At 30.5% G+C, this 13145-nt stretch overlaps 1 protein-coding gene across 1 annotated transcript in view; it reads right to left on the bottom strand.

Annotated features, from left to right (window-relative positions):
* The window catches only part of LOC106688920 (protein takeout), a 47862-nt gene extending 34940 nt beyond the window's left edge, over positions 1–12922 (bottom strand). Inside the window, exon 1 of the mRNA XM_014433621.2 lies at positions 12794–12922. Coding sequence (XP_014289107.1) covers positions 12794–12866 — 73 coding nt within the window. The 5' untranslated portion in view covers positions 12867–12922. The remainder of the gene's footprint in view (positions 1–12793) is intronic.
* Between the last annotated feature and the right edge of the window lie 223 nt (positions 12923–13145).

Below are 13145 nucleotides of genomic sequence, written 5' to 3' on the forward strand. Positions count from 1 at the left end.
AACTTATATACTAAAATATTAAAAATAAGTAAATTGAAATTATGAACATAAAAATCAAAGCTGAAATATGATTCCTTATTAACATGTGAAACTCCAAACCAAATTACTTCCACCATTTGTGAAAGAAAATCATAGTTTTAGGAGCTCCTTTTTTTTTCTTGTTTGCGTCGCTTGTATCGAAATCATGTGGAGCCCTTAGAAAATGGGAAAAATTAAAAAAAAAAATCGATGTCTCAGGAACTATATTTTGTGTTACTTTATTAGCACTATAATTGATGGTAGTTAAATGTACTATAAAATAGATTGTGATGGTTTTATTAGTTGGAATATTAGTTTCCATGATATTTGGAAAAATAAATTTACTGTACATTGTTTTCTCTTTATTTGAGAAAAAAGGATATATTTTTTTTTTTGTAAAACATTGTACCAGAAACTATTAGACGTACAGATGTCTGTTAAAACACAAATTGGAGCTAATTATTAAGTCGTAAAGCCAAATTTCACACTTTTATTTTAAATGTAAATTTTTATACTTTTAAATTAATTTTAATACGATCAGCAATAAATATATATATATATTTTTTTACGCACTAAAAATAAAACGATTTGAATAACCTTTAATGCATGACGAGCAAAGACTGGAGTTGATAATGTGTTAAAATTATATTAAACTTTTTCCCGTCTCCTAGGAGCGCATTCCAAAGAATCCTTGGTAACTTATCTAATATTTTCAACCTAATATTACCAAAGAAAGAGTTTTATTGACGTTGGTATTTTCATGTCAGTACGTTGGTGATAAATTTCTGGAAATATGAAGAGATGAGGTGAAAAATACCAGACTTTGATGGCGTGAATCAAACCCAAATTTTTGTAGGTTAGTATTGTTGTTTATCTTCCACAACTACACAGTTCGGTAGCCACTTTTGTAATTAATATTCCAGCGAGCGATAGCTAACTGGTCCACTTATTCACTTTTATTTAACCGGTTCCTGTTTCCTTCCTTCCTTAGACGTAACAGAAACATTATTAAAAATCACAATTATATGACAACTTATGAGGTATTAACATATTTTTAAAACATTGCGTTACTTTAATCCTCACCTTGATTAACTATGGTTGCATAAAATGATTAAACATGATTTATATCCCAATCTTCTGGTCTTTAGCTTTTAAAGGAATTTAATTTTTTTTTTTACTATCAAATATATGGGTATATCATATCATAAACTATAATATAGAGATATCAATGCGATAAAAATAATTGATCACATCCATAGTTATATACAATATTTCAATATTTACACACGTCTTAAAATTTTCGTATCTGATCTGGACATGTAAGGTGTGAAGCAAAGAACTAATTTTCTTTGCTCCCCTTTTCTTTGCTCTCCCCCACTACTATAAAACTAGTTGCACTTTAATATTTTTATTTTTCCCAGATAGCTTACTTATGTACGATCAATTTAAGCTATTGTCAAAAATGATTTTATGATGGAAAATTGTGTTCTATGTGGGAACAATAAGGGATTTTTTTATACATAAGTCAAATAGAATCTCCAAAAGCATTGTATGCATGACATATAACAAAAAATTAAATTAAAAGGTAATTAAAATTAATAGAACTAAAATATGAAATATGTATTATTCGAATTGGGGTTGTTGTTCCTGAAATTAGGTTATTTAAACTAACAATAAATCCTGTTTGTAAAGGATGTTCCAAAATTAACGCTATTTTTTAGATTTGAACGGAAAAAAAACAACAGTTTTTTCATTAAATAGTTATTTTTTGTTGAATTGTAAAATGCACAGGATAAGGTTATGTATGGAATAACATATAGGATAAATGGCCTCTACAGCTCTTCTGTCGAATTTTTCTATGGCCATTTTGCGTAAATATGGCTGAATCCTATTGCTTTAGCATTGAATTTCCTCCTTCAATCGACGTATGTTTGTGGGCTTGTTGGCACAGACCTTTGACATCAAATAACCCCATAAAAAGAAATTCAATGGTAGTAAATAAATCACACGCTCTAGAGGGCCAATTCTTAACACCGAAACGATAGAGAATACGGCCAGGAAATGTCTCATGAAGTAATTAAATTGTTTCATGGACTGCATGGTATATAATAGCATCTTGTAGAAATAACATGTCGTCCTTATGAATATCATCCAATTTAGGCAGAAAGAACAGATCTATCATGTCGCGATATTGATCACCAATAACATTATCTGCTTGATCAGCTTCATTTTTCAAAAAGTGTGGTCCAATGATGCCTTCAACCCAAAATCCGCACCAAACAGTAACACGTTGAGAATATATTTGTTTTCCGACAATCACAGGTGAGTTCTCTGAACCCCAGATGCGGTAATGACGACTAACCAAGCCATGAAAGTGAAAATGTGTCTTATATAATATAATTTTGTTCGAAAAATCGGCATCCACTGGTTGATGTTCAATAATCCATTTAATTAACACTGTCCAAGGTTTTGTGCAAAGCTTCAGTTTTTGAATCAATTGAACTTTGTATGAATGGAGACGCAGGTCTTCAGAGAGTATACACTAGGGGTATTCATGATCTATGTTAAAGCGTGTTAAATGGAAAAACTCGTGTTAAATCGAAAAAAATTGGCTTCTTTTGCCGTGGTAAAACGAAATAACACTTAACATGGCTGAGAGTCTGTTACTTGGTCAGTTAAATCGAGAATGACGTCACACAATAGACCAGTTGAGATCGCCGCCATATTAGTTGTTGTGACTTACAATACAGTTGTCAATTAGCTCATCTTCATTCTCTTCTTCACAAGTTTGAAGATCAATAAGACACTCATAAGCTAAACTTTCACACAAATTCCACTTTTCACTCACTCTAGGCATGTTTTAATTAATTACTTAAATCAAAACTGAAGTAAACAATAACATGAGGGTCTGGAAGGAAGGTTATAAACATAAAGGCTTATACAACAAGTTGCTGAGAAAATCCGCTAGGGGCTCTTATGCATTTAACGTTTAACATGACTTCAAATAGGGCTGCTCACAATCCTATAGTTATAACATTTAACATGGTAAAACATATAACATTTAACACAACATCATGAATACCCCTACTGTAGAGAGCTTAAATTTGCAGTTCTTGTCTACGGGGCTGATTCGATGTTCTTGGGCTTTTACCAACACTCATTATCAACACTACTTTGATATTAACATTTCAACAGCTTGTTTTTGGACGCCTAGTTAACATCACTAATCCAGTCTACCTAAATTTATCAAATAATCTCTTTAGTGTTGACGAAGTTAAATCACTAGATCGACTATATTTTGTATGACATTTTGGAACGGTGGCCGCCAGACTTTCATTACTTTTTATTTTATAATAATTTATTTATTGTTATTTACAACTGTATTCACATATAAACAACAAGTAAATTTGCTGTAGGTGACATAGCGACATGATACAAACATGTGGAGAATCTACCCACTCATAGAACTCCAATAACATATCTCGAGGCCATCTTATTTTCAGACGCCTAGGAGGATTATTAGGTAATGAAGGAGAAGCCAGGTTATAAACAAGTGGTCTGTATGGCAGATTGTAATATCTATCAATAAATAAATCTATTAAATTAAAAAAAAAAAAGAAACAAGTGGATTTGGGTGGTTGAGAGTTTATCATGGAAGGAATGGTATCTGGTTCTGGCCAAATCGACAACATATGGAACATTGAGGTTCTGATGGATGACTTGATTTGAGACAAAGTAAGGAGCATTAAGGATTTTACGAAGGATTTTGGACTGTAAGGATTGGATTCGAGAGGAATTGGATGGTTTAGTGGAGCCCCAAAGCTCAACTCCGTATGTCCAGATAGGCCTTATAACAGTCATGTAGATCAGTCTTTTGTAATGGATTTCATTACATTTAAAATATTTTTCAATAATACAAACACGTTGTTCTATCAGCTGTCAACGATTGTTTTTAACATGGTTGCCAACTCTTTACCGCACAAATGGTTACAAATTAAAATCTTGAGTTAATTTTGGAATTCCCTTCATATGAATATTTAGATGCTGTTCAGAAATGATGTTGTTATGCCTAGTTAGTATTCATTTGTTGTATAACTATTTTTTATTGTCATCTGATTTATCTACACTGTGGATGGAATGTTCCTTTGAAAAGCTCGTTACATATGCAATAATATTGGTTATTGAGCATTCTATTAGTGTAGATAAAAAAAACCAATGAACTGAATACTGTTATGTGTATGTAACAAGCATGGATATAATTCATATTATCCGCAGAGTATTTGCAATACTTGGTGTAGTGACTGTGGAGAACTCGGTCTGTATACCAATAGTGTTTGAATGTTTGGATTGCCCCACTTGGAATTGCGAATATTAAGCATCTTGCACAAGCATAAGTGAAAAATGCGATGACCTTTCTCTAAACAAGTTACATTAGAAGGGTGTGCTTACTCTGTCATCCATGGCGTTGAAGACAGATTGTATCACTGCAATATGTCAATCGTCTCTTTTATGTATCTCTTTATTTTTTTATTACTGCATAGCCATTAAATGTTCATAAATAAGGTTTTATTGAGATTTAGTTATGTCAGATGTGACTTGTATCGAATTCAAACAGGTTTTACAATACTTATGTTTAAATGACCTAGAAATAAAAATAATATTAATTGTTACTTTTATCTTAAAATATCAATAACTTTAGCCGTCTTGTCGTTTCACAACCATCGTTAATATCAGTGTGTCAAATACGTTTTTTGTTAGAAGCTTTTTTTTAAAGTTTATGGTTAGATTCATAGGATCTGACTGGCTTTGAACCTGTTGTGTATTTAATGGAGACATTAATAATAAACACGTTAAAGAATTTAAGCTTAAATTTTCTTGACTATGTAGGTTTTTAAATTAATCAACATCACTGAAATAAGAAAGATAATTTTTAGTTAATATGTAAAATAAAGGATATTTTAGTTGTCAAAATATTGAATTTCCAGTTAATTGGTTAATAAATTCACTAGAATATTACTTCTACAAAAAAAAAAAAAAAAAAAAAAAATTAAATGATGTTATTATTTATCATCTAATTTTAATTTCTAAATTTTGTGTTTTATTTTGGGATTTTCCGATGAAATTGTTACTTATGATACCAAATATTTCACCTTGATTGCATCAATATAATAAGTATTTTCCAATAAACTATACATTTTAATTATAATCTATAACATTATATATTATAATAAAGTGTGTTGTCATCCTTCTTTCAAACAAGACATCTCTGAGCCCTACAAAGTGGGGCTGAACGTTGGTTAACAATAAATAGCTTTTTTCTACTATTCTGCCATCTTTATTGACTGCCACCCGGACTTTCTTGCTAAAATGTAAATTTTAATAAATAAATATAATTTTTATAGATAAACAAAATAAATTGGCATTCCGTACGAAATATCGGGTCAAGATTTGTTATTTCCCCTGTCACTTTGGACTAGGGAAACAGTTGTCACCCAACGGTCTTGAAAGAAATATATGTTATATCTTTACATTTTGGATATGAAATTTCTTGTTCCTTTCAATAGTTGCCAAAAATTATTTTTGAAAAGAAATTTATTACAGTATTAATAGGGGACCATTTAAGTCCAATATTCATAATGCGCAAATGGTTTGTCGAGGTTTTTATGGTGTGCGCTCACCCTTACTTTAATGACATTTTGAAGACTGATAATTTACGATGTATACTCGACTGGAGTCAGGTAAAGTGCAAGTTGGGTGTTTAAAATTGTATTCTGTCACTTTTTGTTTTTATAGTTTTCATTTAGTCACACCCTGCATTTTTAAGACTTAGAGCACTTCTGCAGGTCCTCCAAATTGGATCACATACTGCCACTTCAAATAACGTTAGAGAATGAAAATTCGTATGTGAATTGGACTAATGCCTTTCAAAGTACTATTCTTTCCTTCCACAAATTTTAATTTTATACAATTTTTTTAAGTTAATTTTAATATTTTGTTTCACGTAGAACAAGAACGGATTATGTGTTCTTCCACACTCTTGGCCTCCAAAGTGTGATATGCGGTAACAGTAGTGCATCACTTTTTTTTTTTTTTTTTATTACAAATATAGAAAAAAAATGTTTACTTGGTAGTCGGCTTTCGTTTCAGCTCCTTGTGTTCTTTATATCTGGTTATCTTCCCTATGTTTTGTTTCCTTCAGTAGATGTTTTCCTCTGCACTTCTCTTCTCATAGAACGCATTTGTGTGACTACTGTACCTTTGTATTATCTTCCGATATACTTCGTTTTTATTTTTATTTATTATAAGTTGGCATTGCTCAACAAGTATTTTTATCTACCTGTTTTAGGCTTAAATCCAGTAGCCTCTGGGAAGGAGGATTAATCTTCAATAAACAAAGCTTTGGATGGATACGGTGCACTTAGAATTAGTGCAACAATATTCCAAAAGTCCTGTTATTTTGTCCCTAAAACATAATTTTTAAGACATAAGAATTGTAAAGTATAATTATTTATTTCTTGTGAATAATTTTTATTTAAGAACGGCTGTTTGGAGAGAGGGAGGAAGGTACATGTCTCTTTCTCCTTTATGTTTAAATCCTATAATATCTTCTACAGATCATATTGCATGTGTCATATTTCTTTCTTCGATTCCTCCATATAAATTCTTCAGCTCATCATCCAGGTTTTCTTCCAGTCTTTCTTGATAAGATATAAAATTTTCCTTGAGCTTGCCTGTATTAAAAAATCTTTCATCCTATTTTCGAAGATTTACTATAGCTCTCCGTCTGGTTCAAATTCTGGCAACGCTCAAGTATAGGTTTGGGTTTATGCCTGATTTGTGCCAGGAATATATAAGAAATATGTCAATATGGTTGGGCACTTGGGTTTTTTATGTATCCTACTTGGAAAACTAATCTCCTACTAGTACAAGAGCCGGGAAGAAAAAAAGGCAGTTATCTCACCCTAATTTTTTATTACTTTAATGAAAACTAGGTATAATTACTAGTCAAACTTGATGAGTATGCCAAGTATAGGTAGGGGGATTAAAAAATGATGGCTGTTTCAAAACCTTAAAAAAATATTGATTTTTCATTCGGAGCTCTATATCATAAAAACTACCAACAACACTAAAAAATCTAAGAGAACATTATTATCATTATAAAGAAGAGTAAATTTGCTGAAATATTAGCCCTAAAAAAGCTATTTACGTTCAATAGGTCTCGAGATATAGCTTTTTAAAAAGCAAAATTTCTTAAAAATCTACTGAAAGATTAGTAATTAGTTAATTTATTTTGAGAAATCTATATCTCAGGAACTATGTGACGTACAGATGTCTATTAGCACTCAAATTAAAGCTAGTTTAATGGACTATAACGAAATGTAAGACCTTTACCTTCCTTGGAATAGTAGTTTTCATGATATTTGCTAAAATAAATTGATTTATAGTTGTTCGGACAATAAATTTGATTTATGAAAAACTTTATTTCTGAAACCATTGGACGTACTGATGTCTGCTAGCGCTCAAATTAAAGCTAGTTAAATTTACTAAAAAATAGTTAATAATGCTTATCTTTGTAGGAGTAGTAGTTTTTTGACAAAATAAATTGACAAAATGTTAATTTCTAGTTGTTCGTATAAAATGTTGGATATTTGAAAAAATATATCTGTAGATCCATAAGACGCACATATGTCTGCCAACACTCAAAATAAAGGAAATTTAACTTAGTATTAAGTAGTTTATGACACTTATCTTCGTAGGGGTAGTAGTTCTTTTGATGTTCACATATGAACATAAATTTGGTAAATGAAAAATTTTCCGAACAACTATAAATCAATTTATTTTAGCAAATTTCATGTAAACTATTACTCTTACGAAGATAAACATTTTAAACTACTTTATAGCTTATTAAACTAGCTTTAATTTGAGTGCTAATATACATCTGTACGTCGAATGGTTATTTGAGACATACATTTTTCAAAATAAATTCATTAACTACTAATCTTTTTGTACGTCCCATACAACATTTTTATGAAATGTTGCTTTTTAAAAAGCTATATCTCGAAAAATATTAAACGTAAATAAATATATTAGGGCTCATATTTTAGTAAATGTACTCTTCTTTAAATGACGTTCTCTTAAGTTTTCTTGTGTTGTTCCTACTTTTTGAGATATAGAGCTCTGAATGAAAAATTAGTTTTTTTTATCGCTTTGAAACAGCGGCTGACTCAATTTTGATACAATTTTGACTAGTAATTATACATAGTTTTCATTAAAGTAATCAAAAATTGGGGTGAGATAACTGCCTTTTTTCTCCTCTTGGGCTCTTGTACTATACCATTGCGGATAACATACCGGTCTTAGTTCATTATCGTTAATTATTTCCTAGTGATACTTTGGCTCCTTTCTGACTTGAGTATTAAAATCCCCAAGTAGGATTTTCGTATAATGTTCCCCCCCGTCCTTTTCTGTTTATTTTGAGTTTATAGCAGTTTAGAATTAAGCTGTAAAATAACGTAGTTTTATTTCGAAAGTAGCAAATCTAATGACTTATGGGAGTAAATTTCAGTACTAGTTATGATGTAAGTCTTTTTATATAACTTTACTCTAAAAATATATAGATCGTTTGTATTCAAATGTTTCTAATGAGTCATTAATGACGATTAGGTAATAATCATTCTTGTTTAACGATTGATAATTGCTTTCTCTACTACATTATTCAGCTCAAACTTTTAATTGATATTCATTGTGTGTCAGTGCTAGTATTATTTCATAAAGTAAAAACTTTCTCCTTAGAATTTAAATGGTGGAATTTGTGTGTTATATTAATTATACATGATTATTTATTTAGTGAATAAGTAGAGACATATTCAAATCAGGCATAAAATTTTTTAAATATTTTGTTTTATGTGAATAAGTTCAAAGGTGAGTGATGAGTTAGATTGACATTACTAATATTGTAAATATGTTAATTTCGATGCATTTGAGTTCGTAAACATTATATAACATTTATCACAAATACGTGAGAATAAGAAAATACCAAATTATTTGAATTATCACTATTAGGCTTTATGTAATAGATAACTAACTAATTTGTTACCCCCGCCTTTCCCAGACCCAAAGGAAGGGCCCAGCTGCTTGTATATGTACTTAGATTTAGGTTTTAGTTATAAGTCTTTTATATATTGTAAATAAAATTTAGGAGTTAAGGAAAAAAAACCTAGATGAAATGTGTAATGAACCAATAAAGCAACACCTAAAGGCCAGTTTTGTGAGAGTGGCGTGCGAGTTTGTTTCGAGATGGTTAAGTATAATAACTAGTGAAGTTCCTATTTACGTTTTACAGTTACTTTAAATAAAGGTATATTATATTGCTTTATTGAAGTCTTGACAAACCATCCAAGGAATATTCAAAAACTAAAAAAACAAATCAAGAAAAATATGTTAAAAACCTAGGGCCAAATAGTATTGATTCTCATTCAGATATATATTTTTTGTGTAATGAAGGCTATTTATATATGAATTCAAAAAAAATTTAAACAACATATTTCCCTAAATATTCTCACCTATTCCTATATTCTTCCAGTACTTGTTTAGCACGACTTCAAGGTAAACAAATTATCGTATTTTTATATTTTTTATCTTACCATTTATTTAAAATATATACGAATGTTATCGGAGTAGCAGAGATGAGGCACGTGTGAAACGAGATTACTTGTATTCGGGCTCCTTGGCAAGAACGCAGTCCGCAATCAACTAGTTTAAAAAAAAGGCACTGTGCGTGCATCACAGAACGTTTACCTATAATGGAAGGTGAAAATTAAAAAAAAATAAATCTTTATTTTTCTGTTGCTAGTAAAATTGTTATCTTAAGGTTTTTCGAGGAGTAATAATGAATATCAATTTTTTTCCTGCCAATAACACAACAGTTAAACACAATATATCAAAGCTGTATACATATAATTACTGTGGGGAGATATCAGGCAACCTCGGTTGTTTTTGATTTTTCGGTCTCTAAACTGCTATATCTATTTCTTTATTATTATCGTTTAGTTAACTATCAAATTCTTTCTAACTTTTCATGACGGTGAACAATGTAAAATGGTCAATTATATCAAATTAACAAAATTAAAGGTACTTTAGCAATACATTTTTTGAAAATTCTATATTTATGACCTGTTAAACTATTTCAATGAGCATAACACCTAGCTGGTAAGAAAAATCATTTAGTTTTAGAATGATATTCTGAATTTAATCAAAATCGTTAGTGCCGTTTTTGGGAAAAATGAGTGGCACTTTTTTATTCTATTTTTAATTTGTATAGTATAATTTATATAGTTCTGTAATAAAAACCATTGTGTTCACATTAAATCTTATCTATTTTCATTTAAAATTTGGAGTTCTATTAATGGGTAGATTCACCACATATTTGTGTCATGTCATTATATCACTTACAGCAAATTTATTATGAGGTATAGATAGTTGACCGTTGATTAATGATTGGAGAAGTTTGCCAGGGAGTGATGTCAGCAAAGAACAACATAAATAAACAAAACCATATTTATTTATTTTATGCCGACGTTTTGACCTGAGTTTCAGGTCTTTATTAGGGTTTATGGCCTAAAAGGTAGGCCTAAAACTCACCAAGGTAAAAGGTAGGCCAGTTTTACGCCTTTTACGTCTCTATGAAGACCTGAAACTCAGGTCAAAACGTCAGCATAAAATAAATAAATATGGTTTTGTTTATTTATGTTGTTCTTTGCTGACCACACCCCCCGACAAACTTCTCCAATCATCAAAGGAAATTTACTTGTATATGTTTTTATACTGTTGTAAATAATTATAAAAAATTTAAAAAAAAAATTAAAATTGTACAGGTAACTATTCTCTATCGTGCTTCTCCAAAGATAATATTGAAATTAAAGGAATATTTAAAATTCTATTTTAAGCCGTATTTTGATAAAACTAGTACATTTTATATGACATATGACCACGATTTACATATGTGATATTAAACAAGATATAATGATTTTTGAATTAGTATATTTCTATCTCGTCAGTCTCTTAGTGATATCGTAGTATACAAGTTATTTTTTCGACTTGGCACTGCAAAAATGTTTGTTTTCAGGAAGATTTTCAGGAGGAAAAAAAAATTTGTATATTAAAATCCCCAAATAGGTGATAATTCAGGCGTTTGGTGAACAGAGCAGATCGCATTACTTTCTAACCACATGAGACAGCACCTCTGTGCTGCTCATTGAACCGCTTAAGGGTGTCATTTTTGTTTATTAGATAATCAAAACATTAAGAATTGGCTAATTAAAAATTATGTATTTATATGAACGATATTGTTACATAACTTTATGTAGTAAATGACTCAAAGTGAAATAACTTAATAACAACTTCATATTCGGTTTCCTGATAAATTTATCTACTTTATCCAGGATGGATAGGAAATTGCATTGTTTTACCTAGGTATAACTCAAATTTCTTTTTGAATGGAGAAGATGGTCGGTTTCAAACTCAAGTTTAGACAGAATCTCTGCCGAGAGGTTCCCTGATGAAGACCTGAAACTCATGTCAAAACGTCGGCACGAATAAATAATTTTTTGTTTATTTGTATTTTTTTGCTGACCGCCCCGCCCTCTCCCCAACCATCTTCTCCTCTAATTAATCTACGGTTAACTATCTACAACTCTTTATATATTTCTTTTTAAGTTTTTTCTTACAATAGTCAATTTAAGTTTGTGACGTTTATTGCCAGATTAAATTTACATTAAAATTATTTTTTTTTTAATCGCAATAACATATTCTGCCTTATTCAGAAAAGATTTAATATTTAATAATTAACTTAATATTCTTAAAGTTATAATTCATTTATTATTTGATTCGTTCGGCAACAAATTCCGGTGTCTTGGAGTAACGACTAACACAGGTTTAGATCAGCAAAAGATACACCTGAGGTGTCATAATTAAAAAAAAATTTCTTCATTTTTATTATTTGTTCACAACTTTGGATCAAAATAGTTAAATTATCTTTTATTAAATAACAATAATATTGTATTACTTTTAACAAATCAAATCTTTAATTAGTACTTAAAAGATATGTTGATTATTTATGTTGCAGAGATAAGGGTTGTTTTTTTATTCCTCTTAAAGTCTAATCTATGAACTCTTTTTATTTATTTTTTTTTTTTTTGTGGATTGTGAATTTTTTAAGTTTTAAAATAGATCAGCCATGATTTTTTTTAGTTATGTATGCTGCTTTTAATTTTTTTATGTAGCAAGTCATAGATATTTTGAAAGACGCTAACTCCAGTTTACTTTGAACATTTGAGTGATTTGAACGCTGGACATGAATGAATTTTAGAAACAACACTTATTAATGTTGTATCTTTATTTTATGTTACATTTTTAGAACATATAGAAAATAATGAACACAATTCTTTCTCTTATGGGTTATGCATGTACTTTCGTAAGGATTTTCGCAATATGCTTTATTGCACATATTGTTTTGCTTGCGAAATTATTATATCGAGTTCAAATAATAGCGAAAAGACCACAAGACGCTACTGACCCATTTTGAGAATAAAATAAGAAGGAAAAACAACTAAGTGTGAAACGGACAATACGTCATTATCCAGCATGATATAAGGACTGTGTTGCAAGTGAATCTTTTGTACGTCTGTTTGTAGCAGTTTCGTCACAGCGATTCTCTTCATCGAAGGAAAAAGAAGTCGAAGTATAAGACCATATGGTTATGGTTATGGGTACTTACGGGTCGAGTTGACATCGAGCACTCCAGCAGCAGTCCCGAAGACGGAAAGAGAGGCAAGCACGACTACCAACATGTCTGTAGCGGGTCCTAGTCCATGGCACGAGTGCAGACTGTGTCTTAGGCAGCTTATGTAAGGGCCCCCTCTACCTCTAGCCGCGGAGCCCCCACTTTGGGGTGATTTAAGCCCCTCTCTGGGATCATCTTCTTAATTCTAGGAAGTGATCCCTTATAAAATTTGATCACAGGAACTTGTAGTAAAAACAAAAAAAAAAAAAAAAAGCATATTTTATTAATAGAGGTTGAATCCTATGTGAATGTTGTCGTCATACTACTATAGGAAATAAAGTAATAA

This window comes from Halyomorpha halys, unplaced genomic scaffold, assembly GCF_000696795.3.
Source record: "Halyomorpha halys isolate HHAL.00 unplaced genomic scaffold, Hhal_1.1 Scaffold1234.1, whole genome shotgun sequence".
Lineage (NCBI taxonomy): Eukaryota > Metazoa > Arthropoda > Insecta > Hemiptera > Pentatomidae > Halyomorpha > Halyomorpha halys.